At 42.1% G+C, this 27012-nt stretch overlaps 1 protein-coding gene across 3 annotated transcripts in view; it reads right to left on the bottom strand.

Annotated features, from left to right (window-relative positions):
• The window catches only part of dsd (attractin-like protein dsd), a 34859-nt gene extending 7933 nt beyond the window's left edge, over window positions 1-26926 (bottom strand). The window contains exons 1-14 of one of the 3 annotated variants that reach the window (XR_002687724.2): window positions 23190-26926; window positions 11871-12280; window positions 9576-9651; window positions 9400-9476; window positions 8943-9150; window positions 8374-8719; window positions 8072-8206; window positions 4876-5089; window positions 3803-3896; window positions 3253-3546; window positions 2885-3093; window positions 2067-2675; window positions 1617-1810; window positions 257-555 (exon numbers count right to left, since the gene is read on the bottom strand). Coding sequence is in view for 1 of the 3 variants with exons in the window: in XM_022854414.2 (XP_022710149.1) it covers window positions 257-555; window positions 1617-1810; window positions 2067-2687; window positions 2885-3093; window positions 3253-3546; window positions 3803-3896; window positions 4876-5089; window positions 8072-8206; window positions 8374-8719; window positions 8943-9150; window positions 9400-9476; window positions 9576-9651; window positions 11871-12280; window positions 23190-23587 (3575 nt within the window). In the remaining 2 variants the exon portion in view is untranslated. Of the gene's footprint in view, window positions 1-256; window positions 556-1616; window positions 1811-2066; window positions 2688-2884; window positions 3094-3252; window positions 3547-3802; window positions 3897-4875; window positions 5090-8071; window positions 8207-8373; window positions 8720-8942; window positions 9151-9399; window positions 9477-9575; window positions 9652-11870; window positions 12281-23189 lie in introns of all 3 variants that reach the window. The other 2 variants (XR_002687723.2, XM_022854414.2) reach the window with 2 other exon arrangements.
• Window positions 26927-27012: the final 86 nt, after the last annotated feature.

Raw genomic sequence — 27012 nt, 5'->3', positions numbered from 1 at the left:
TACCGTTCGACGAAAATTCTATGAACCGTCAGAAAAGTAGTTAGCCTTTTGACAGCGAAAAGTTCTCATAACGTAAGTTGCTCTACATCTCTAACTAAGCGGAGCAGCTTATATAGCTCTGGTCCCGTATAGCCCCATCCTCTTCTCTACATGTACATTTGAAAAAACCATGTGCGTTAAGGCTTAGCTGTGACTACTGACCGTAGCGACAGTCTTAAGGGTATCCTCGGTGCAACAATGGGATTTTCAACATTACCTAGAGAAGGTTATGAAGAACTGCAGAAGATCGAGTGCGCGGTGCTGTGAGAAAGCGACCTGCAGAATGGCGGGCGTGCTCAGATTGAACACATGCACATAGAGAGTAGCGTTTCGAGTGCCGAACTTGAATTCCTCGTGTGACAATGGCATTTTGAATGAGCCACATTGACGGGTCGGCGACACCTGGAGAAGGCCTCCCCGAGGCTCGCCGCTGGGCTCGGGGCTACCGAAGCTGATCGAGATATTGACCAGGGCTGGTGTGGAACACGATATTTGGAACTCTACATCATGTCCAACCTGTAACAATAAAGTATTCCATCAGTACAGTAACATTAGCTTTCTGATATACGATTACATGGTCATGGTGCCCGTTATTTATGAAGTGCATCTAAATAAAAACAGACAAAGGCATCGTATCGGCCTGTGTCGATAAGGACATCTCTCAGATAACTATCCTTCAGTTTAAGATTTTCAATTTGTGCTTTAGACGCCTTACCAGCCTTTTCGGTAAGATTCTATTCACACGCATTGAACAAGCTAACAATCATTTCAGGCTAAAAGAGCGATTGACCCTGGTAGATCCTTTGCAAAAAAGCTAAATTTACATAATGACACTTCATTAGTTCATTATTTTCCCGCTCTATTTTATAGCGGTCGTTAAGATAGAACCACAGATGCGGAATCTGGTTGTAGCCAAGCTGAAAATATCCTTCGCGAAAAACTCAAACCAGACGTCGACTGACGATCGCATGATTTTTCTTTGGAAATAAATACAAAATAGATGGTTCATGCATAAAATGAATTTGCTAAATGGTGAAACTAGGACTTTCTGAAGTCTTTTGGCTTATGCGTCTTCGGAAACATTTTTTTTATTTTGTGATGTACATGTGGACTTGCCGTTCTGCTAAATCACGGGGCACGCATATACTCCAACATAACCGTTAAGATCCAAGTGCTACTAAATATGATTCGTATGCTGCTTATGCATTTTTGGTTATTTCATTATTTTTCTCGTACATATGGAGACTCCCTAGAAAATGCATGGAAAATCACAAAGGCAAAGTGAACCAAGAGTGATATTCTACGAAGACCATGAAGATACAAACAAGACTGTATTATGGTTCACGTCTGCCATAACACACACAGTTTTGTTCTGGGATTGAAAGATGCCGAATGTTATAGGCTCGCTAGAGTAAACAGCACGCCGAAATTTGTCCTGATATAAACGGAGCGCATTGTATATATTACCGAATGAATCTAGGTGGTTAGCGTTAAATCGTACATATTTATGCATCGAGTTAATTTTCGTTCATTCGGTTGGTTAGTGAATATTGTCTTTTGAAACGAAAAATACTTACTCTTGGTGGCATATTCATAAAGTTAATTGCGGTAAACGGGTCGTCATGTGAAAGATTGAACGTGTACTGAAAGTCGATGCTGAGTTTGTAAAAGCACGTACCCCCATCGACTGGATTACCCCAATATTGATTTGTGTTATCACATGCCTCGCAATGCTTTCCTATAAGACCTTTCGTAGTGCAGTTGCACTTGCCTGCAACGACGAGCAAAAAATTGGTTGTCAGGAGTGACGAGAGAATCGAGCAAGCAATACAATAGATGCTTTAGAAGATACTAGACGATACCGTGGCAGCGTACTACTGTGACGGCTAAAGTTATATCGCGCCGAAAGATGATAGAAATGTTTGGTACCGGCTTGTTTATAGCTAATTCAATTACCTAACAAAATTAATGTTATCAAAGTAGCTGAACAACGCCCTCTTCTGTATATCGAAAGTGAATGCCCCTACCGGTCTCGTGGTGGCAGTCGAGGCCGTGTCCGTTACACATGCACGGTTGGCACGCTCCGCCATTGATAGGGCTACCGTAGTATCCTTTCTGGCAACGCTCGCAGTTGGGTCCGTGAGTGTTATTGGCACACGGTTGGACGCATTCGGTAGTGCCGGGCACGCACGTACTATGCCCATTACATTGGCACGCCGGACATGTGATAAAGTTCCACGAAGCTGGGGCAATGCACGTGGCCCCCATTTGTTCTGTACCGTTAGCGACCTGGGACACGTCGACTCCAGTCACGACTGGGCCATTGTTCGCACCTTCCATACAGCGACCTTTTCCGGTATCACTTCCATCATCACACCATCCGCAACGTTCATGTTGCAAACAGTCCCTGCACGACCGGATCCGCGAGCAGTAAAGTCTGTCGCACCGTCCCGTCGACCACTCGGTGCACTGACCTAACGGGAACATGGCGGCATATGCATTTGTCTCGAGGCATCGAGCTAGATTGCTGCACCACATACAACCACTGCTCTGCCCCGCTGTGCATGTGGCACAGTCCCGCTTGTCCGAACAATGAGTATCGCACTCCGCGCGCAGGTCTTCACTGACTGCACGCTCTGTTTTATTTCCTTAGAAAACAAATTCAGCAAAATGACGACGATGACGACAACGAGGCAGATTAGCGAGGCAGCGCATTGTCCATAGGCAATAAATAGTACACACAGGAGACTGCTAAATAGTCGGCATATTACTAGACTGAAGCTTAACTAACTGTTACAACAATAAATATTGCAGCAGGAAAATAGTGGTGGTTTTTATAACTTACCATCGGAAAGCATAAATCCTATACATCCGTTGCTCTTCTTAAAGGCGCAACGTTCATCCGAATGACACGCTTGGCAATTGTGAAGTTTGTCGCATGCCAAACTCTCGCTCTCGAGGCATTGGCTTGCGTTCACTTTTACCACTGCTGCCGACAAATGTTTGGGGCACTTCTTGTGTGCACACGTCGAGTCACACCACACACAGTCGAAGCTGCCAAACAACCCAATGAATCCAAAAAGTATATGAAGTGAGAAGGAGTACACATTACTGTGTAACACAGCTCTTAATGGTAAACTTCGGAACGCACAAGTGAAATTAATGATAGAAGAAAATCATAGGTTTTTTTTCACTTGCCCTATTTGTGTTTACCTGTTGTGTAAGCAACTGCGGCAGTTGGTCTGTTTCTCGCACACCTGTGTCAAGTTTATGGGCAGACTCGAATGCTTCAATAGAGAACAGTTGGCACCCTTTTTCTGAGGGTATCCTCGAAGATTCGCTAGCGTGTGTTTGAGACAACCTTCACCAGTTGCAAAGATGCATTTGGTACCGTGGAGAAGCGAAAACGATAGGCACTCTTTGTCAAGCGCCTCACAGTGTGCCGGGCTCAACTTCAGAGTATCCGACAACATGCGACCGTTGAAACCGCCAAATATATACATTGAGCTGGAAGCAAGCCATCAAATACAAGAGATTATTATCATTTTGTAAAATAACAAGCTGACGCGTAACGCCAATCCAAATTTGAATATAATCATTAGTAAAATACAAAAAACAACATATTGACTTGGAACGACCTGCACAGAGATACATATACACACAGAATAAGACCAGCTTGAAATGAAGATCGGCAACACATACGAGCACGGCTAAGATAAGCTTTGATTCACTGTCCACTGGTCATTTTTGAAAAATCGCATACCCATTATAGGTTACAGCGGAGTGCCCGAAACGGCGGAAGCCTTGAGTGACATTCGGACTCTCCTTGATCTTTACAGTTTGCCACAAATCACATTCTGGAATTATTAAACATTGATTAAAACATTAATTAAAAAACTGCTAGTTGAACTCGATGAAGTTAATCTGTTCTGAAATACTATATGTTAGCATTAGAATGAAATGTTCAAATAATTACATTGTTGTCATTATTATTATTTTTGTCTAATTAACTAGCTAATATTCTCTTTGTGAAAGGCGGTCAGTAACTGTATTAATAGATTCACGCATTTTTCTAAGATGTCGAAAGACGATATTGTCAATTTGGCTAACAAAATGAAAATTCAAGGGCATAATTTATAACTGGCCAAGAAACTTGTTGTTCAATGTTGTTTTTAAATTTCACATATTAGAAAGAAGTTTCGTACTACTATACACCTCTTGCAGTGTTGTAACGTATATTACACATTTAGGCATTTTTTTTTGTAAATTTAAGGCGAGTTCTTTTTTTTAATCGTATATACCCGAACTCCATAGCTCTAGCCGAAGCAACTTGCACTGACTGGCAAGTTATAATTACTCGAACCTTTATCGAAATACTGCCGTATCGCAAGAAAGCTTTTCGTAGCTGACTGTCGGCTGACTTTTCTGCAGCAAATTTTGGTAGCATTGCTTGAAAGACCCGTCGGGAGAAAAGGCTTGACACTATTTGAAAACTCGAACAAAATCAGGGGCTACTACATACGTTGCCCCGTTCCTTTACTGGGGAAAAGAAGCGTATCCGCGCCCAGATTCGAGCTTAGACTATCTCCACATTCCTCTAGTTAGTAGACGAACACCTTGCTCCTGGTCTACTAAAAAAGCATATACGACATTGGGCATGTCTTGTAGGCTAATCTATAGATACAATGTATGTAGAGAATGTTGGGGCCTAAATTGCAAGTCCTTGCAAAAATGTAAAATGATTCGACGTTTCTTTTAGTATTATGGTTAACCATCGCATCGTAAAGTGACTGTCGTACCAGGCAAGCGAGTGTATCACATTTGTATTATTCGTACCAACGTCATAAGCTAAGGTGTCAGCGGCGAAGCAGCGGTCTCCCGATTGTTGACTGGTATCATTGTGAGTGTTCCCGCCAAAGATCAGCATCACTCCGTCGAGCAACGCAGCTGAATGCAAATAGCGGTGGATCCCTGAAGGGCGGAGAATTGACCATGAACGAGTAGATGGCCTATATGAATATAAATAATCCACAACAGATCCCGCATTGCCCTGTAAACAACAGTCAGACAGAAGAATCGTTAGCTAGATACAAACTCCTTTTAAAGAAGGAATCTAAAGGTTCCCTTATTCATATGCAGTTAACTCCTGAATGATTCCAGTTAAGTTTTTCCATGTAATACTGCACCCTGCCGGCAAGAGGAAGTTCCCCCCACAGAAGTTCTAGCTACAAAAAATCCTAACCGCTAAGCGAGTAGTGCTTTGAATACTACCTCATCTAGTTCAGCCATACCCAGTGTCTAGCGCACGATATCCAAGATCAAAATTTTTTTAGTCGCCCTTACTCCCCCTCCCCCCCTCCCCCCCCCACCGCCGACAATCTACTTGGTTTCTAGTCACTACGTGTCTTTAGAATAGCTCCTCAGCCAAAAAAAAAAGCGAAGGATGCCCCACGAGTCTCAGACTAAAAGGACTTCAAAGGAATTAAACAGAAAGAAACACCAACGTGCATTTATGATTATCATATTTCGATGCGCCATGTACCGATTACTTTGAAAATTGGGAAGGGAACCATTACCCGTAGGGTAGTTCGCGAGAACTTTTAATTTTATAAAAATTTAAGAGACGTTTTCTGGGGCTGCTGAAACAAAAGTATCTGTGTGCTGTCGTTTGCTACTTAGTTCTCTTGGGCACGAAGCTGCCGGCCATCTTCAGCTCTACTCCACACGAGGATCCAAAGATCAATCACAAAATTAACAGCTGCATATGTTAGCAATGAAGGATGTTGCGATCGTAAGTAGAGTGAAAGCACTGTGTGAAGGTGCATGAAGTTGCGTAGGTATACTCCTTTGAGGAAAACGGAACTATTGGAAAGGAACTACACTTGTGTATGCTAAGAATTGCAAAGAACAAAGGACAACCTGGCGTGCTCATGACAGTTACTTTATCGAGAATTCTCTTTCCGACCATTTGAGTTTCTTTTAAAGCCAGAAGTTCTGGCTATCAAACAGTCAGGCCTTTAACCTTTTTATAGGGCTTAATTGGAGTGACACTAACAAGTCCCTACATGCTGACGCCGAGTCACTCACTGGAGCTTCGAAAAATCCGTTCGCAGGAAGGGGAATTTAGTAAAAATTTGAAATGAGATTTCGACTGGTAACTAATAAAGTATCCACGCAAACGCAGTTCCGCAGAGTAAAACAATCACTAAAAACACATTGTCATTTGTTATCAATACAATATATATGAGAAATTATTTGGTTCTTCCATCACATTTTTCAAGTATATTGCTTGCTCGCACAGTACGTCAGGCATTACTTTTTAATTCGAAAGAAACTACAAGTAGCACGACTAGACTGACCCTGATATTATTATAGGGCACAGCATTCGCAATCGAACACACTTTGTTTCTCCTAGCGGACAAATTATGCGTTTATCGATTATTCGTGGTACAAGAACAGAGCCACTTTTAGATCTTGCGGGTTTATAAAAATGGCTCATAGCTGTGAAAAATTGTATCTCGACCTTCGAATTTAAGCTATTATTCGATTTCCTCCCGTTGAATGAACTCCACCAAGATGGATATTTTTTTTCTCGAAATCAACGGTTTCCGTTATTGTCAATCCTCATGCAGCTTCATAAAAAGCTATTTGTGATACACCTACGTTCTTTATACGGAAATTTACTGCACTTTCGCCGATTGGACTTTCGACGCCTTCGAAACTTTTTCGCTGTTTGAACTCCTGCATGTGTAGAACTTTTAGTTTGCTCTCTTTTCAACATTTACTTCCGTTGGAATAACTGTGTACAGCGTACATGAGCGACACATTAACAGGTTCATGCCCCCAATGTCGCTCGACGCACGGTTACTCTTGAAGGCTTACTTGCTTCAATGGCAAATCGAAACAGGCATAACATGAAAATCGCAGTGAGAGCTCTAAACTCGGAATTTATGCCGTAATGGTGGAGGATCATGGTTATATTGAATAAGCATGGCCATATGGCACCTTTAGCACTGGTTTTCATTTAACGGCAGTCTATTCTATGAAAAGTTCCGAAAAAAAATTAGAATATAGATGCTTCGTCTTTATATAAGAAATATCCCTAATATTAACATAATAACATAGTATCTAATAAAATTTATCATCTTTGACATGCCTTATCCACGGGTTAAGTATAAATGAGAAATTTTTTACGACGACGCCGTCGCCAAGAGTAGGTGACCAATCGGAATGTGTCGCAATGAGGGAGCAAGGCCTAATTTTGTTGCTAATGAATTGACACGAGAATTTACATTTGGTGGTAGCGACTAAACCGCTAGACCTAAGGGTCCACCCGTTATCCGCCTATTCTATTCATGCTCTACTGCAGGAGCCACCTTATACAATCTAATACATGTATATAATACAGGTTTGGCATCCTTGTTGCGACACTTTCGACCGGCTACCTGTCCCTGGCTGCAGTACGTCGCTGCCACAGTCCAACGGTCATGGAGAACTTGCACTTCCATACACCGTCATGGTACATCTTTGGCGCCTTCCTTTCCCGAAGTCGTGGGGATCCCGGTATGGCAACTTCCGCCGACAATCGCTATTCCGATTTCCCGCCAGTGCTTCGCAGCCGAGTCCCTTCCATTCCTTAGCACAATGCCGACAACCCTGCAAACTGGAACTTAATGTAACCACCAGTATGAGCGGTGGTCTTGAGGGTGGCAATTTAGCCCGTGGCTTTTACAATCAGTAAAAATGGGCTGGATGGACAGCTGCTGACCGGTCTCGAGGTAATGATATTCGGTAGCTTAAGGACAAATTTAGTCGAGTGTGGGCTTCATTTTCGCCATTAAATTGTGGAGAATTAAGCCGATAGCCGAAGACAGTAAACTCAACCGGTTTGCACTCACAGGTTTATAGAAGACTGGAGTATTCACCAGCCATATGTCGTCTGCTAGCGGCACGTTATTCTGTTTGGAAGTCCGTCGGAGTCAAATACATATACATGGTTAACGAAACGGGTGGGCCTAAAGGGAATTCGTACCGTTGAGTGGTATCCTCCAAAAATTAAAACCTGTTGACTTCTTTCGTCATAGACGGCGCTCTGACCGAATCCGCCCTTGACTACAGCGCCTCTCGTCTGCACCAATTCCCATTTCACACTGCCAATACGGTACTCCTAAAGTCAAAATGCGGAACAAAAAGAAACTTAATATAATTTTTTTTACAATTTAGTTTATTGCCTTCAACGATTGACCTTACGGGTTGCCTCGTTCGTTAGGATATCATCATGTAAACTCCTCGAAGAGAGAGTGTGCATGCTTAGATGCTTATTGGGCAACGTACCTGCACCATATTTAAATAGCCCAATATGGGATGATGCCCAAAGAAGACTAGCATACTTTGGTTCACCATAACAGCAGCATGGCCCACGGCGGGCACAGGTGGACAAAGTGGTGTAGGCAGGTGGCAATCTACCCGCGCTTCTTTGTGCGACACCTGCGCCCATTCAAGGCGCGCTGGATCGAAACGCCACAAGGCGTTTGTCACGTTGTTCGAATCAAATGTGTGCGCTCCACCGTAGAGGTACATTGAATTCTTATACGATACCAATGAGTGGCCGTACGTATTTGGAGGAATATTTGTCCCGCGCTGCTGTACGACACTCCACTGACTCGATCCGAACTCATACCTAAGTGATCAACAAAAACAAAGGCGAGGTTCAGTAATAAAGCAACAAAAAGGCGTTACAAAAATCATGGCCTTTATCTTTCCATAGATGGTTTTACTGTAAAACTGCATCCGCCGCCATCAACCACTTATCGACTTTTAAAATAAAATGTGAACCCTACTAATTGACTAAGTTGTTAGCAAGAGAGAGTGCTTTAGCGACTATACAGAGAACGTCGACTCACCTGGCGACTTCAAGATGGCGGCGTTGCGTAAAGGCCGAGCTGAAAAACTTTCCTCCAAATACCCACATGGAATGATTAAATACGACGGCTTGATGCATAGCTCTGCCCTGAAGAAGTACGCCACTGCCGCTGCCAGCGATACGCATCAGGGTCGCTGTTGACGAGCGACCTGTCTCTTTGGTAACAACCGGAATGTTGCATGTATCACCTATATCAAATAATTTTTTTATTAGCAGAGTTGTATTGAAAGCTAATGTGTCGAGTTTTACGCCCGGTATTTGATTAGACGGCCCGCCCGTTATCGGCTCGAAATGAAATGTGTCTAGCCCATCACGGACCTTTAGAATAAACAGACCAACACTTCATCCATCAGACTTATGTTGTTTAATAAAGCGGTTACAGAATCAAAACCTAAATGCAAGAAAAAATAATCTGTGCTGCTTCTACTGCCGTTTACCTGTAAAGCCATGTTTGCATTTGCAGGTTGCGCTTTGATCATCGCAAGTGCCCTGCCCGCTGCAGTCATCTGGACATCTGGGAGTAAGTATCAAGATATATGGAATTTGTTAGAACAGCTTTCAGTCCTGTATGCTTCTATTTATATGAGCGGCAATGATCGTGAATTATACACACCTATCCACAGAGTATGAGATGTTGAACCCGCTCATGTTGTACACCGCATCCGAATAGAAATGAATGAACGCCTTTCCTGCGAATTGTAAATTGTTTTCACAAGAAGTACTATGCTTTTACTATCGATACAAGAAATTTCATTTGATTCGCAAACAAAGGTAAAAGTGACATACTTTATTTAAAAGGCTAAAGAAACCCTTTTTAAACTCTATCAAACACAAGAGGAAATCCAGTTCTGTTTCTATAGTTTTTTTTCGCGTCATGAATACAGATCTTTGATCTAGGTACCCGTACTAAAAAACCTTCTGCTATCCTATCGTAAGCCGCCGAGCGGTTCACTTAGATGATTGAACTTCATCATATCGAAGGATATTTCAGTTCATAATAAATGGGCATTTTTTAAACTGATTTAGCAAAAAGATAGTGTAAATTAGATATGGCGAAAGCCGTTTAAAAAAGAGCTTGTTTTTGCTTAATTTCAATCGACCGTTCCCTCTGCTTCTGTTTTATGAGTTTTTTTTTCTGAAGGAGTGCTCAGAAGTTCGCTAAATATAAATTTTAACACACTACTCATTGTGACCTTAACGTGAAGCCAACCTCTGCGTATATAGACGTATAATATAACGCAGTGTAACCTGTTCGCAGGTAGCGTATGGCATGCAGATCATTCCTAATAACATGGTCCTAACTCCATCTTATGTCAACTATACACAGAGCACTACGTTGCGGAAAAACACTGTGCATATATGGCTGTTGCGCAATCTAATGTAAATTAAAGTATTCTATGCCCATCGAAGTTTTGATCCATATACAATGTACTCGATTGTCAATCAGTAGCTGCAATAGAAACCGCTTACACCACGACAATGTGGTTATTATAGGAATGGTCAAGGGACACTATCGAGAAGCAACTACGTTGGCGCTGCCGCACCGATTGTTCAGGTGACTATTTTTAAGCCTTTTATTGAATTTTCCCAGACTGGTTTTTTATCATTATATATATGATGTGTGTGTAATATTTAGTTATTAGGAAATATTTGTAATCTAGAAAACGCGGCTATTATGACTTGTGTTGTGCTTCAACAGTATTCGCAAAGGACCTGTTTTCGAATTTCTCTTTCTTTGAGGGCTGTTCGTGCTGTGTACATTAACAGTATGTCCATTCGATTGTCGCTTATGTGTCCTAGTGTTTGTTAATGAAGCTGATTTTTTTCAAACAACTAATAGTGGCCTGACACTGGCAATAATTCCATAATCATTTATTGTAGTTGTTAAACTATTGTTTAACTAAAATTGTATGGATAAACAAGGACCTGCAAACAGAAGGCGTCATTTAATGTAAGGCTTTCTTGTCCTCTGAATCAACTTAATGGGATTTGTCGATTCCGAGAAGCGCTAGTCCTTGCCAAAACGCATCCCCAATAGAATAATTGGATCTGATTGTTCAGAGTGCGATTGCACAGATCTCTACATCTGCGACTGTTTGTGCATTATCTGATGTCATACAAAAAACCGAAACAATACAATTTATATAGCAAGTGTTTGAATCATAATTTCGGCTAGCAGTTCTTGTGTCCTATACTAAAGTGATCTAGCCGTATAAAAGCATGCGCACTTTATTAAAGCGCATGTACTAGAATTTATAAGGCCGCCATTTTTCTATCATGTCCTAAAACACAACTGGCAGTGAAAGACACAGCACTAATCTAGGAATTATTAAGCTGCCTAAATTTGTTTTAAGGCAAGGGTCGCCTCAGATCGAAGGGCATGAACTGCGAAAAAATCGATTCATCGCTACCCCTCGACGTAAAATGGCATCATAATGAAGACCATGCATGATCTAAAGCGTAGAGTGTGACTTTAATCAGATCCAGCTAGCAAAAAAATAGCGAAAGCCTTAATTCACTTAAACGCTAACACCACGATTTGGAGTCTTAAACGTTAACATAAGGTCCTGTATTTGATTTTAGTTTAATGCAAAATAAATTAATGCTTATTGATGAATTTTACCCTTTCAGTGTTAGAGAGAAATTACGAGCTCTTTATCTTAGTGTTGTGCCCATGAACCTGTAACATATAATAACAAATTCTTTTTAAAAAATCATTTTTAAAATTTTTTTAGAAGAATCCTTGCAACTAGTTACCAGATTCCCAAGAGTGCGAGCTTGTAAAGTAGGGAAATCGATAGCAGATAACTGATCGGGCACTATCCTACACACAGAGAGAATGTACTTTTCGCGAGTATAAAATAAAGATCTATTCGATTCGCTTCATCTAATAGTGGGTATAACGTACCCGAATTTGCGACAAGATCGGAGACCGTCTCCCCGGCGAGTTCAGGCACGAGCGCTCCTGAGTATGCAGCGATCATCTGGCCAAACATCGAGTCGCCATCGAATACATACAGATGATCCCAGCCGCACTCCGTCTCGAAACGATTCAGTCGAAGCCTGATCGTGCGGTTGCGCTGAACGAAGTTAGTAGCAACACTGCTGCCATTACCGTTTTGACGACTGATCGCCGATTTGGAACCTGCCGGTCCATTGTTCCCTGTCCGGACAAGGCTATTTTCCAAAGCGTTAGCATCGGCCCCGGGATCATAGCGGGTGGCGTGATCTCCGGTGACGTCGATAAGCCAGGTGCATTTCATGTCCGTTGTGTAGTTGCCTACGCCGGACGTGATAAAACCCGACGTCGCGTTCAACCTGATTAGCAACGACAAATGAAAATTTGTTAATCAATAGCACAAGCTGACGTTACCGTTAAAAAGCAACAAAAAACTACGGATAAACTGTATCACATGTCACAGGGCAACACAAATGCGTATTAGACAGTAACAATTTGCTAGATGTTAGGAAATACAACTTTTTTTTTTTTTTTATTTCACAGAAGACATTAGATAAATTGTCGCGCCGTTATTTACTGTATCCGACGGTGCAATTTCGGATGGAATAACTGGCATACCACATTGAACGCCGTTCACCTTCACACCCAAATACTTCACAAATAACTTACGTCTGCTCATTCTTTTTCGCATGTCAACATCTTGATGTACATTTTTATTTTTCAAATCCTTGGATTCAGCATCGTGACTTAAAGAGCTCCATAAAGTTTTTATTTACACATTTTGATATAAAAAGTACATCGCTGGGCATAGAACTGCCATTTTAAGTTAAAGCTGTATGTTGTTTTGGGGATAAAATTCTGGTTATACCGGCTATAATAAAATAGCGTACTTATCTTAGGTTGTTGTTGCCGCTGTCGCTATTGTTACTACTTGAACTTGAAATCAAATATAAAATAATACTAAGTTCTGGAGCAACGGCTGAAACAAAAAAAAACTGTTGGCATACTATCTAGTGCACAAGGCCGTGTATCTTCTGATATCACTTTTATAGCGGCAGATTTTCCTGTAGATGCAATATATATACAAACTTTTGTATTATTTTGGGATAGATAGTAATAGAGTTTAGCTTGCACTGGCCCACACCGAACCAGGATGAACTGCAGATCGCGAAGGAGTACAGATCTACTAGGTCAGACGCATGTGAGAGGGCAGAAATCCTGACAAGTCTACAAAAAATTACTACCAGTAAGTTATTCCTTTCCTGATTTTTCTCCAGAATGTTTTTAGAGGAAAAGTTGTTGTACGCGTACACGCAGTCCATCTTTTTATAGCCACACAGGACATACACAGGCCGGTGTCTGCGCAATCGGCTAGTGGCTTCCATGCTTAAACTATAGGACGAAAAATGGTCCAAAGTAATACATAACTTCAAGCCAAATCTTCAAGACTTATTATACACTATGTTGAAAGAGAAGATGATCAAATGTAGAACTACTTCACAGCTTGCAGCTACGAAGACCGTGGTTCGCCTCAGTAACAATAAACAATGACGCGTACTTAAAAAGCGTAAACACACACACCAACTGATGTCTGGCTTCAAATTTGTCCAGAACTTCAACGATCAATACAGAACACCTGATTTGTCCGCCGCTAATCTAGCTTACCACTCCAAAATATTCATTTTTCGCTATTCAACTGTCTAAGCATTAATCGAGTTCATCAGCAGCATTCGTGTTTGCTCCTTTTCAAATGCTCCAGTTTTCGGAAGATTACGCAGCTCATAAAAAAGGCGGTGGTAAACTTCTTTTGACGGTTAAAATATTACAAACAACCTCTAATTGATTTACTAGGACACCGCATAGCATATATGTTTTTTTTTTCACTAGCAGCCTCAATGGCGCAAATTGTTCAAAAGATACCTCATGATGTTCAAAAGGTACGGCGACCTGACCTATCTAACTTTCTTTCTAAACAATCAATAGAATACGAAATTTTCAAGTTCCTTCGAAAAAGTTTTATGGAACCTGCAACCTTTGACAAAACTGCAATACATACGCTTGCCGTACACGTTCGATATATACTAAAACGCACATAATATTCCCCTGCCGCTTCTTCTTCTTAGCAAGGGAGAGTGTGTGCGTCACAGCAACGATCAATGCTTAGCTCAAACAGTCCAATCACAGCTCTCACAAAGCCAAAAGTCAAAGAGCAGGAATTCTATTAGGACATTTTGAAATACTCGCGCCTATCCCAATGCTTCATCTACATAAACCCGATCATGTTCTAGTATTAAGCAAAAGCAGTGCTGCTTGAAGAAAGTCGCTTATACTATAATATGTCACTTCAATTACAGATAACAACAGTGTTCGACCTTGTAGAGAGAGAATTTTACGTATCCATGGAGGCGGTACGAGGCGAGGATTTGACACTCTTGGAAGTAGTTCACCTCATTACCGGTCACGATTGGATCAGGAAAACTGGCTGGCAAACGTTTGTGGCTTGAAACAACTTCCCTCGGTCGCAGAGTTTCGACGGCGAAAGTCTTATTAGTTATTTAGCCTAGTTATCATGGGGGGTCTTCCTAGAGTCTACCTACAGTGTAATCATTCCACCAAAAAGTACCAGCAGTGATATTTTTAGCTTTAAAGGCAGCACCTTTGAATGACACATGAATTTCATAAATAAATATATTTATAAAATTATAAACAAATATATTCAAGCGGACTGATTTACTTATGTTGTTAGCTGGTGGGAACGAACAGTTGATAGTTGTTACTCGCTCAGCACCTATATAAGCACCTATATATAAACCAGAAGGGCAATATTAATATATTCAAAAAATCTCCGTAAAGTGACCGCAGCACTGTCATATATGCTATATATTTCTGGGCATTATATAGCGAAATATGCATTATTGTTTGATAATTGAAATGTGTTTTTTTTTTACAAGAAAACGTAATCTCTACATTTGTTGTGAGCAGATGTGGCTGTATATTGTAAGAAGCGCTCATATGCTCGTACCTCGATCATTTCATCTGCATGTAATACGTTAGAGTCTTACATCCGGCATTTTAGATGGCTGGCTTCCAGCACGGAGCAATATGTGTCTACGCGCGGACTCGAACCCTGACGTGTCCCTAAGATTAGCAGGAACCCGTCTAGCAACCAAAATATATACTGCGTTTATGAGAATCTGTGATACTTCACGGCAACTCTAAGCCCTCGTTTGAATACAGCTTCTTTTACTAAAACAGAAATACAAAGTGGGGAGTTCGCTAAGCAAATCTCTGCATGAAAAACTCGTTTGAAATATATGATACGTGTTTAGAATTTATAATTCCTATCATCTATTTTTACCACTATGGAACCATATTTTCATATGAAAAAATATACGCAATACGTAAACAACAACGAAGCTAAGGTACCGACTAGCGAGTGCGACCCAGGGTGACATCGCCAATTGTGGTCTAGCTGCTCGCCGTCCGTTAGCTTTCCTCACAATCTGTGCTTTTTCTTAAGCGTCGACACGCGTAGGTCGCCTACGTTAGCTTAATTTTATATAATTTTTCATTCCACTAGTAATGAACCATTACATATAAAGTGCATTTTATATATTTTGTTATGTGTAAATAACGAAATATCTTCTGACAATTTATAACACTTTCAGTCGTAATTCTCGCCTTGCAGTTGATGGGAGCGCATCGTTACCATAAAGAAACGTGACTTCCTATAAATACCGAATCAGATCAAAAGAGAAATTGAATTTGCCACATTCCTTTTCTATCATATCCTGAAATAAGATCTTCTGGTATCTGTTGAGCCTATCTCAAATGTTTTGGGTATTAGTAACCCAGCTAAAAAAATTTTTATCTTCGCCAATACCCGACACGGCTGGTCTTTATTATTTAAGGCTTTTATTATAGGCTTTTGGACAACTAATAAGCTCTTATATATGCTCTCGTACGCAACTTCTCTATTTATGCTTTTCCAAAGTAAATCGATAATGGGACATGCTTTCCTATCCATTGTCTTTATTACCGCATGAAGAGCCCCGTAAACGCTGGCACTTAAATGTAGAAAATAGGCGGGTTTAAGGGCTATATATTTCTTTGCTCAGCTACGTAATAATTAGGCCATGATAATAAAATCTGGCATTGTTATCAGGTAACCAGACCGCATGCCCTATCAACAATCTATAAGTCTCTTGAAAAACTCGAGCTAATGGGCTGAGTTCACTGTTTCATTTTCAGCGATTCCATAGCAGCAGATGTTCCTGATGTCCACTGTAGGTACCAGTATCACCGTACGCTCGAACCTATCCAATATTGCCACCGAACCCGATATCTCTCGAGAGCGGTGCCAGCTCTCTCTCCGGTTGGCGGGAGGGACTGAATCATGCATGGTCTATGGCGACCCTATGCTATGTGCTGATTGAAGTTCCGCGAATTGCACGTGGGACACCCAGCACGCTTCCAACTGGCCTGATATAAATTTATGGTGGACCTATTTTTTTTCTCAGTCTTCACATTTTCAGTATTTGGATTATAATTCGGTAACATATTACATGCGAAATGCCAGTTTTGGTCAACAAAGCACAGCTATGCTTTTGTGCAGGGCCTTACCGTTGCGTTTTTGTCCTTCATGTACCGATAGCTACTCGCTGGTTTTCAATGCTCTAGCCTCGTTCTTGAAATGCCTGCAGCATTTACGTACTGCGCCTTGATGTAAAACTTCCTTGTCTAATATTTTCATCTATCTTCGATTGAATTGTGCGGCGCTGTGACCTTCGAGGGACAAACACTTCACCATTGGACGTCGACTTCTGACACAAAGAAAACTGATCTGATTTTCTCCGAAGTAAACTCAGCCTGAAGTTTCTAACTAACTGGAATATCTACTAGGCAGATTTCGTCTTTTAGTAGCGCATAACTCAAACGTGAGCAAGTTCCAACATCCATTTGATTCGCATGTATCAGTATTTTTATATGTATATATATATAATATATAAAAGGGTAGCGACGTTGTGGCAATGGCAACAGTGGTAGCTACACCCGAAAATCATTGACAACGACGACGACAGGCCGTTGCTATAATTAAAAAGAGCATTCCCAATGGCGATATTGGCAATGGCAACAGTAGTTGCAGCAAAAGACCGCTACCGCCTCTGGCGACTCTGTTACGCAGAAAACGCCAAGCACTTTATTTATATTGTTACATCACATGCCGCTTTAACGTATACGTATCTGCTTAATATAAGTCAATATGATTTGCTAATGTCATCGCTATGGACGATAGAGTATCTCGCTTGCTATAACTATTTTCCTATTTAAAAATTATGCTTTTAAGCAACAGTCATTTTTGGCGCATGACGTCTTAGGCTTCCTACTGACACACAGATCCAGATTAGATTGTATATCCTTCTTATCTGAAACTCAAAATAAGGTTACCTGATAGAGGCTACAGTATCTGCAAGTTCATTATAATTATAACGATAATAATTGCTCCTACTTGCACGTGTGCGCAGCCAAAAGGATGATCTGCCATTGGACTGGTAGATATTATAATAGCAGCGGAGGTACATGGCTGTATATACTGTGTATATATAGATATATAGTGCTTGCTTATTTGGGTTTATGGGAAAATCTGAACCTTTTCTGTGTGACAGCGCCACACCCAGACGGTGCGAAAGGGAGGGGAGCAATGGATGTATTTGTTATAACGAAATAGCCGTTGCAGAGTCTATCGTCAATTGCCCGTTCATAATTTCAAGGTAATCATTCTGTTAGCAACGTGCTTTTTTAACCTCTTCACATCTACTGCTAATATGGTCGGCAAGACACTTTTCCATGTCGCCGAATTTGCACGCTAGGAAAAGGGTCAACAGTAGGGAACCCTAACAATGTTGTATCTCGCCTCTGGACTAATCAAATCTCGAATAGGCAATACAACAGATAGCGTTTTCCCGTCGGCGCTCGGGCCGTTACAGGTGATGCTCGTCTCCTGTAGCCCCTGTGGGACGATGCAATGAACTGTCGTTGTCAGCGCCCAAAACGCTCGTGAAAGCGAGAATAATGTTTACAGTGGGGTCAATGACAGGTAATGTATGATGGACTGGCCATGGATTTTACGACGAGTATAGACAAATAAGTGAACGCACAAGCAGCAACGCTCTTTGGACGAAAGATACGTCATTTCGTTCGCTCGCGTCGATTTCGCTATTGATTCACTACCACCACTGGTGTTTCTTTTTCTGAACTGTGACCCTTATCAATTAGACAAAACATATGAACTTACTCTAGGAGCCTTTACGCTTATTAGAAGTCCAATAATATATTACGAATCGTCACTCTGTTGTACGAAAAAATCATCCACCCACCAAATTTATTTGAATGCTATTCACTTTGGTTTTTCCTAAAAATGCAAAATATGTAAGGCGTCTTTGAGTACCTAACTTACGGGTGCCGGCTATCGACCTATCACATAATATTATTAAAAGTCCATGTCCGTTTATATGTTTGCTTGTTATACTCAGGGCAATTTTTGTGGGTAGCTAGACGTTTAACCCCAGAAGGCCAACGCACAAAATGTAACCGATCGGCCAAATAATTTTGCCCTAAAAGGAAACGCCTGTTCTTCTTTCGTAGAAGTCAATATTAACTTGGTTGATCGTATGCCAATGCCAGTAACTTCATTATGCCCCCGGGTGGCACTCTAGTATATACTGTTCATTCTATCATAATAGTAGAAATAATCATAATGATAGATTGTGTTGCCATTTATCTTTTTTAAGCAGGAGTAAGAGAAGAATTGACAGTTTAACTGCAGCAACGGGATCAAGCAGGCGCCCCACGAAGGTGGGGAGCATTTGCGTCTACAGATGTGAAAGATGCGTTTTGCCAATGTCGGTGGATGAGATTATCAGTCAAAACAGAGACATGTGGATAAATTTTGCCCATTTGAATTGTATATCCATTAGCTACAGATCGATGCTTCGTGCCGGACTGTAGGCGAACCGATCATTAGATAGTAATCCTTGCTCGCTAGCGTCCTCGTAGGTGGCCGCATATACGATGCTTCCTAGAGGTAGCTTTGCGTGCTGCTATAGTTAAGTAAACTGACTCTTTGCTGGTGGGCTCGAAAATCAATTCTTTCTTAAATACCGGAATACTTTTTGATATGTATCTTGCACTTGAACATTTTTAAACAGATGATCCAGAAATATGTGAGAGGAGGATACAAATTAAGCCTATTAAGAAAGTCTGACGGAAGTCCGTTCGGGATCTCATTACTTTTGGATTGCGACTTCTCTAGATTCTCGAGTGTCCTGAGCTGACATCCATATCATGTACATTAAGTTGGCTAAGACCTTCAGGAACCCGTGAAGAATAAGGCCAGTTGCGACAAAGCAATTCATTGTTCGATAAATATGTAAATTTGAATGAAACTCTAGGTGTCCGTTTTGACGTTTCAAGTATATAAATAATCGGATCTTGCAGAAATGGTCCCGTTCGAAGTCCATATATAAATAACATTCGACAGAGGTTTGACATAGTTTTATCACTTCTAATGAACTACATAGTAACTACCAGGTACTATAAGGTGACATACTTCTAAACAGAATATTCCAAAATAGTAAACAAACAATTTGACTAAAATGGCAGGTTTTGTGATTGTACGTTTTGGCAGATTACGTATTGTCTTTGTGACAGTCTAGTGAATAGTGTACTGATCTTCGAGACATATGGTGGTCGAGGTTCGAATCCGGGCAGAGACACACTCGATTTTATGCTGTCAGCCAGCTGTCCCATAGTATACATAATGGCGATGCTCGAAATATTTAGCAGTTATTTGAAAGCACAAACAAGGCCCTTCGACCTTTGTACAATAACAGCTGTTGAATAAGCAATGCTAGCCTCGGGATAGCAGCAACGGTTTTATTGTAGGCTCGCGCCCACAGCAGAAGTGGCACTTCTGCAACCCAACGTGTCATTCAAAGGCTACCATTAGAATGTAAATGCAAGGACGTGATTATATATATGCGCTTCATTAGCCTACTAACATTTCATTATCAGGTGCCCATGATGGCGGACACATTTATGGGCATCGACTAGCCCGTAACAATACACGACAAGTAAATGCTAGCCGCAAATTTGAACTTAGAAGAGTTGTCTTTATTTGCTCGTTCGCTATGACCAGTCAGCGGCGACTCATGCCACGAACGAATAATTCCGTATGAGATTAAATCGCGCTTGCCAACAGCTACAAATGCAAAAGACCGATGCTGCCTCCTGTAGTCGTTGACCTACCGTTTGGCCTCGTCGTGAAAATGAAATTTTTCCATATTAAATCGCCGTTGTTCGGCTACATAGCCGCGGTCTTTCACTAAAAAAGGTAAGCTTCATAGCCGATGGGGAATATAGCGTGACCTTGGATAACGATATTTTACTTCAGCGCCACTATTGAAGCTCTTCGTATTAAGCGTACGTTTGCCTAGTGTAGATAGAGCTAATCGTCAAAGGTACACATGCATTTATCGAACGTATTAAGGCTCTAATATAAGGCCTCCATTACCATTTTGCTTCAGCGTGAGCCTAATGAGAGCGGTTCGATTTATTTTAGTCACAGCAAATCATTTAGAGTCTTTACAAACTTCCATGTTTATTCTCTGCCTTCTATTCACGACAACAATGCCTGTCTTCACCATTATGTAACATTAACATATGGCAGGGTCTCTTGTTATGTGCACGTTGTCACAGTTTACCATTAGCGTGCTCCAAACAACGTTAGGTGCTGCTAAGCAGCAGCAGCAACAGCACTACCACGGCGCACCCAATATCTGGCACCTGATGATAATAAAAGGCTCGTATTTATATCGTTGTTTCTAACTCAGCTGAAATTGCAACGACTCACTCGCCCTGGCAATGCTTCTGCCAATTGAACTGTAACACATAGCAATAATACGTTCGCCGTTGTTTTTTTCGTTCATATGATCATAGTAACAAATGATGTGCCTTTGCGCGCTCATGTTGGCCATCGAACGGCAAATGGATAATCTGCCGTTTCGTTGTCCGTCTCGGCTTCAAAGCATTCAAATCTATTGCTCTCATTTACGGCGAATCTCGGTTAGCGCAGCCAATTATACGGGAATGGCCGAGTTAAACTATAGAGATTTTATTCAATAGTTTTCTTCGTCGTTCCTTTCAAACCTGTCACAGATAACTTGAACGACAAATTCGTTTGAAGATTTTCTTTAACAAACAACACCGCTTTCGTAGAATCCGCGTATTAGGGTTACGACGAGGGGCCAGGCAATAACTGTGTTTCGATCCTCTTTCAAGAGTTAGGTCGTGGACTGAAAACTTTCACAGCCCAATCGTTTACACAAGCGGTTGCTGCTCTTAATAGGCGACTGACAAACTACGACGTATTAGTGTTTAGTCCAAACTTATTAACCCGCCAAACAAACAGAAGTTACTGATATCTGGTATTTATTGCCGGCTGCTTCCAGATGGTCGTGCCGAAGGCAGCGCTCACGATCACGAGAAGGCAACAGCATTCTGCACTGCATAGCAAATCTCAATGAGACTTTCAGCTGCCGCCGCCGCTGCTGTGTACGTTCAGTATTTTGAAGCATGAAAAAAAGAACGGGCGATCACTTGTGTTCGTGCTTAGCCCAGCGTGATTTCTACACTTAAAAGTGTTGCGAATATTCGATAACAGCAATGATGTATTACGTTCAAGTACTATGGCTGATTGATTTTCCTATTTTAATTACTAAACGACGGAAAAATGAAGATTTCGACTGTCTATAGTTTCGCAGTAGATGATACATTGCGAAGCAGGCGTCGGCTCGTCTACGTTCTTATCTTAACAATGTTTCTATTTCAGTGCTGAATCATACAAAGTTTGTAATCGCAGCAACACATTTTCTTCGTGCTAATGTCAGTTAACCGAAACTAGTTCCACCGTGATTTTTAGGCAGATACATAGGCGATAATAACTGCTCGAATTGATGATTAGTTGTAGCCTCAATCTCCAAGGGGAGCACGAGCAGTGTTCCCAGTGAGGCTACACAATACGAGATTGACGTTCGACAGTGCCCATTGACAACGGAGCAGAGTTCCAAATGCATTTAAGACAAGACGATTTAATTAGAACAAAAACAAGAGGTTTCGAATGATGCAGCATAATATTACTCTCTTGTATGTTGACTAAGAATGGCTCGATCAGTGAAATGCTGATTTCTCACACCTGTACAGATGACCAACGCGTTATGTTATTTAATGATTGTCATGGCCGTGTCCAATCTAGCAGCTTTTTGTGCTACTTACATGAAGCGCTATGACAAATATTGATGTCGTTCATTTAGTCGCTTGCGTGCGCCATGCCTCGGGTGCATCGATCTTGTACGAGAAAATCATGTGTCAGCAGATTACTAGCGCTTGAAGTAGCATAGCCGATGTATTAGGCTGAAATATGGCGTCACGCTTAGAAGGATAATCCAAATTCTTATAGTCAAGTGATTAAAACATTTACAGGCACATACATTGCTCAAGTATACATCTGCGTTATGACCTGCGTCTTCGCTGATTAGAAAATATGGCACCTTTGTTCAGATCACTGACTGACCTACTTCGATGTTCTGTTTCAAGATTTTCATCCGGACTAAAGACTGTCTTAGAGGACGTAGTTGTTTTGCACAATCGACTTGAGAAGCAAACGCCAAGCTTCCAGTTGTACCAACAACCTCGATTTATTTTGATGTCTGAAGGTGGGGAGACAAGTGTCTTTTACAATACCAAAATACGTAGAGCTTCTTGTTAGTGATTTTTCTGCCACTACCGGTGCTTCGTTGTGTTCATGTTAGAAACGAAGCCTGGTTTGCTTGTTCGTCCATTGCTCACCGTTTGCCTGTTGGCTCAAGGTGGAGGCATACCTAGGTTAGTCTACCTTGGGTAATTCCCAGTAAATACGGAGGCGTCTGTTCAATAGTTAAGCAACTGTTTCCCCCAGGAAGAGGCTTTGCTCACGCATCTCGAGTGTCATCTGTTAAAGAAACGTGCGCATAAACATCTACGAATTATTCCGTCGCAGAAACAGCAAACAGCTAAACATAATCTTTTTACCGCCGTCGCGACTTTTTTCCACAATGCTGAGAACAAATTCCTACATTATCCGTCACATATGTGCTCTTTATCAAGTGTGCTAGCTATGTGCTGTGTCGATTTACTTAGTTGTTTGTCAATCGACGTCTGTCTTGATCCTACCTGATCCTTCCCGAACACCGGGTGCAATCCTCCCCAGTGAATCCAGGATTGCAGACGCATTTACCGGCCTCGCAGCGGCCGTACGCACAAACTCCACAACTTACAGGTGGCGTTGACAGAGGTTGCTCGGACACGCTGATCAACGTTGGCTGGAAGGCCGAGGCCGCTCTGGCGGCCTGAGGGGTTCCGACGGTAGCGGCGACTAGGAGCAGTACAGTGGCGCTTTTCGATAAGGCGCTTCTCCTCGGTGACGGCGTCGAGGCGCCTGTACTACCACCCAATAAGGTTGCTGTGGTTAATGTGGTGACGGCACTAACGACAACGAGGTGAACGGCCACCCCCCAGACGAGACCAATAAGCGGCCAGCAGTCAAAGCAACAACCAACCGGCCCCCGCATCGCAGTCGACGGAAGAAGCGGCGGGAGGGCGTGCTGCTGCTGCTGCTGCTGCTAAAGGGGCTACTACGGCCGCCGTTGCTGCAGCTGGCCAACTGCACCTAGGCCAGCGACGACGTCTACTGATAATAATACGCCAGTATGATAAAATTCAACGACCGCAATGGCCACGTGCAATCAGCAATAGCTAAATTAGAACAAGCTAAAGAACTGATTGCAGAATGATCAATACCCCTTCCAATAGAGCTTTGTGTAGCAGTAGTAGAAAACTTCACGACACAACCGCCATCAGCAGCGGCATTCAATGAAGATGACGACGCCAGCACAGGCGACGGTAAACGTTGCTCTGACGACGATATCGAGGTCACTCGGTTTGTTATACTCGCCCTACTCTGAGTACTTATATGAAATTGATTACGTGTCTTGTTGTTGTTAAAAACATCAGTAGTTATAATATAATGACTGTAATTGTTGTAGATGTCAGCACAGCTACTGCAGCACTCTTGTCGCACTGATATTCCACTCCGGCCCCAGCTACTGCAGGTGCCCGTTAACTGTAGTTCATCCATTGCCATGCACTGACACCCATCCGCAGAGCCAGCAACAACTCATCAAAAGTTATCATTGAAGTTATCCACGCTTCAACTGCCATCGACATAACTTCTATAGCTGTTCTTAACGTTTTTGCAACGATTAGCCACTACTGACATACTGCGCTTTCCGGAGACCAATACCACCGACGACAACTATTGTACTATTCATACTGTTGTTGTCTATGACGATGATGATGACAGTATCATGACTGATATCGTATTAATTATGTATAGAATTCAATGAATGCCGTCCTTCAACCCTCTTCCCATTTTGTAGGTTTCATGAGCAAATGGCGCGAAACAGCTACTTGGGAGTAGTCGTGCTGCTGACAATAAAGAGCGCTCAGTACTCTAATTTGCTCAAATTGAATTAGTTTTCTTTCTCTGGCTTCAGTATTACGGTTGCATTATAAAAGAAGAAGCGTGACAACAACCGACAGTCACTCCTGGCACCCTTCCTGTCAATCACACACAAACATCCCCTCGTTGTTGTCGTCACGTTCACCCTGTCCGCTGCATTTTTCCGGTTTCTCTCGTTTCATTTCTATGTGTATCGCTGTTATTTACTTTGCTGCGACTGCTTTAATGTAGTTTGTGTTTATTGCCTAGACGTAGCAGTAGAAGCAGTACGAAATGCTGGGGGAAGGTTGACCGTGTCAGGCAAATAGATTGGTGCAGTGTTTCTTGTAATGAGCTAGGTAATCGGTTACAGCAGCGACATCATCTTCTCGTACGCTTGCAATTGCTGCTGCTGCTACTACCGCAACAAGCGACCAAACAATAACAGCAACAAGAATCAGTGATATCAACCATCGCCCACCATTCCGTGTTCCTGCCGCATGTCCGTCGTCGTGCACATTCCCGGTCCCAGCTGCTAACGTTATTGCAGTACTAGAGCTGCTATTGGAAGTTTAGCTTCTTTTGTAAGTCTATGAACCTCTTGGCCCTAACAATACCAGCAGCAGATAATGATCGACACAGTATCCTTCACTCCGACAAGCAGCACCTCTGTCCGTACCACTGCCTCTCCTCCTGGGCTCTAGGCTTTATATATACATCGGCGATGAGTACTTTGATTAACTCGACAATGCCTCGGAAATGCCATGTATCGACCGTAAAGAAGGATCTCAACACCATAACCTGGGCTCCATTAGCTCTTTTCTGCTTCTGGTTTTTAACACTCCTGCTATTCGTAAGGACACTACAGCCCTGCCGTTGTGTACCATCGCGTTCCTGCTGTACCGTTGTACAGCTGTAATACAACCATTGCCAGTGTCGCGGCACACGCTGGAAAACACTATCCTTCAGCTAAATAGTCAGATGAACTGACACACGTCTGCGTATTTTCGTGACGCTACTCGTCTTTGGTACTAGCAAGTGGTGCTAGATAGTGAAGAATCGTTTGCCTGAGTGGCTGGTCGGCCCGTCGCCCGCTTCATTGGTTGGGTAACCAGTCTGCCTGTCTGTCTCCGCTGCCGCTGCTGCTGCTGCTGCTGCTGCTGCTGCTGCTGCCGCCGCCGCGGCCGCTACCGTTAAGAGCAGAAGCAGGAGCAGCGGCTGCAGCAGTAGCCCGTAGTCGCTACAACTCGAGCGCTGCCGATCGTTCGCTGCTGCTACTGCGGCTGGTTGTGATGTTACAAATAGCCGTCGTCTGTTCAGCTTTCAGTTTGTTCCTGTCGGTCGCTCTAAAGGGAGCGCTCCGTCTGCCCTTGTATTTGTCTGTTGGCTATATATGCAGTTCGTTATGTGGCCGGTTGTTGGCTTTACGGTCGATTCACTAATAGGTAGCCGCTTGCCGTTCCTTGTAAGTTCCATATGGAGGCGTCTGCTGCTCTATACTGGGCTGTATGACCACAAAGATCACTGCCACAACCACAACTAAATGAAGAACTGTACTTACCAGCGCTATAAAAGGCAGTTTGTGAGTACGCTTAGCCTTTACAATCAAATCGCTCTTTGTTACTATTAACTTCATCCTTAGGAATTACTATTCCAATCGCCTAAGAGGGATTCAGATGGAGGACGAAGTAAATGTAGGTTACTCATTGGATCTTCTTCCGCGTAATTGTAGCTACCAAGATCAGAAATCATCGCCATCATCGTGGCAGACACACCCGGAAAAGCAGTCTAAAGTAACGCGACTGAGTGAAGGATTTTTGGTCTTTTGCAGTATTGATCAGAACGGAACAAGGGGAAAAGCCTTATTTACCACCATGTAACAAATGTAGTTAAGTTAGATTTATTTAAAAACTAAACGTATTATTGGATTGATTTTAAAATATCTGTTGACGTCTGTGTTCAAACCTAAACCCACAGGGTGTCCCTAAGATTAGCAGGCAAAATACGTTACCCAATAGGCAAATATGTTATACAATATATTTACATATATTTGCAGTTCTGATTATGGTGTGCAGGGAGCTTACAATGGTTGATCTTCTATGTGCTCTGTAAACGCCTAGAATGGTAGGAAGGATAAATGCTTCCGTAAACTATAATCATGTAATAACATCAAAACTTTCCGCAGTAAGAAAATGCCTATTTCTATACTTATAGGCTTATACACATAAAACAATGTTTTCAACTTTATCAATTTAATCCTCTCGAATATGAAGGCTCGCGCGGGCTTATAGAATTGTTACTATTATCTTACCAGCTTTTCTTCAGAGGAAATAAAGCGCAAAGAGTTATTGCATGGGATCTCTACATTTTGTTTAGAAGATCCTATTTTGATTACATCTTAGAAAGAAGTGCTTATAACCCTTTTGACTACTTATTGTTATTTATTGCAGCTAGCAAGTTTTTATTGCTAGTACCCTGAACGTGAGTTCTTATATA

The sequence above is a fragment of the Varroa jacobsoni genome, unplaced genomic scaffold (assembly GCF_002532875.2).
Source record: "Varroa jacobsoni isolate VJ856 unplaced genomic scaffold, vjacob_1.0 contig03263, whole genome shotgun sequence".
NCBI classification, from domain to species: Eukaryota; Metazoa; Arthropoda; class Arachnida; order Mesostigmata; family Varroidae; genus Varroa; species Varroa jacobsoni.
The sequence above is the reverse complement of the archived record's forward strand: the minus strand, read 5'-3'. Positions and strand labels throughout refer to the sequence as shown.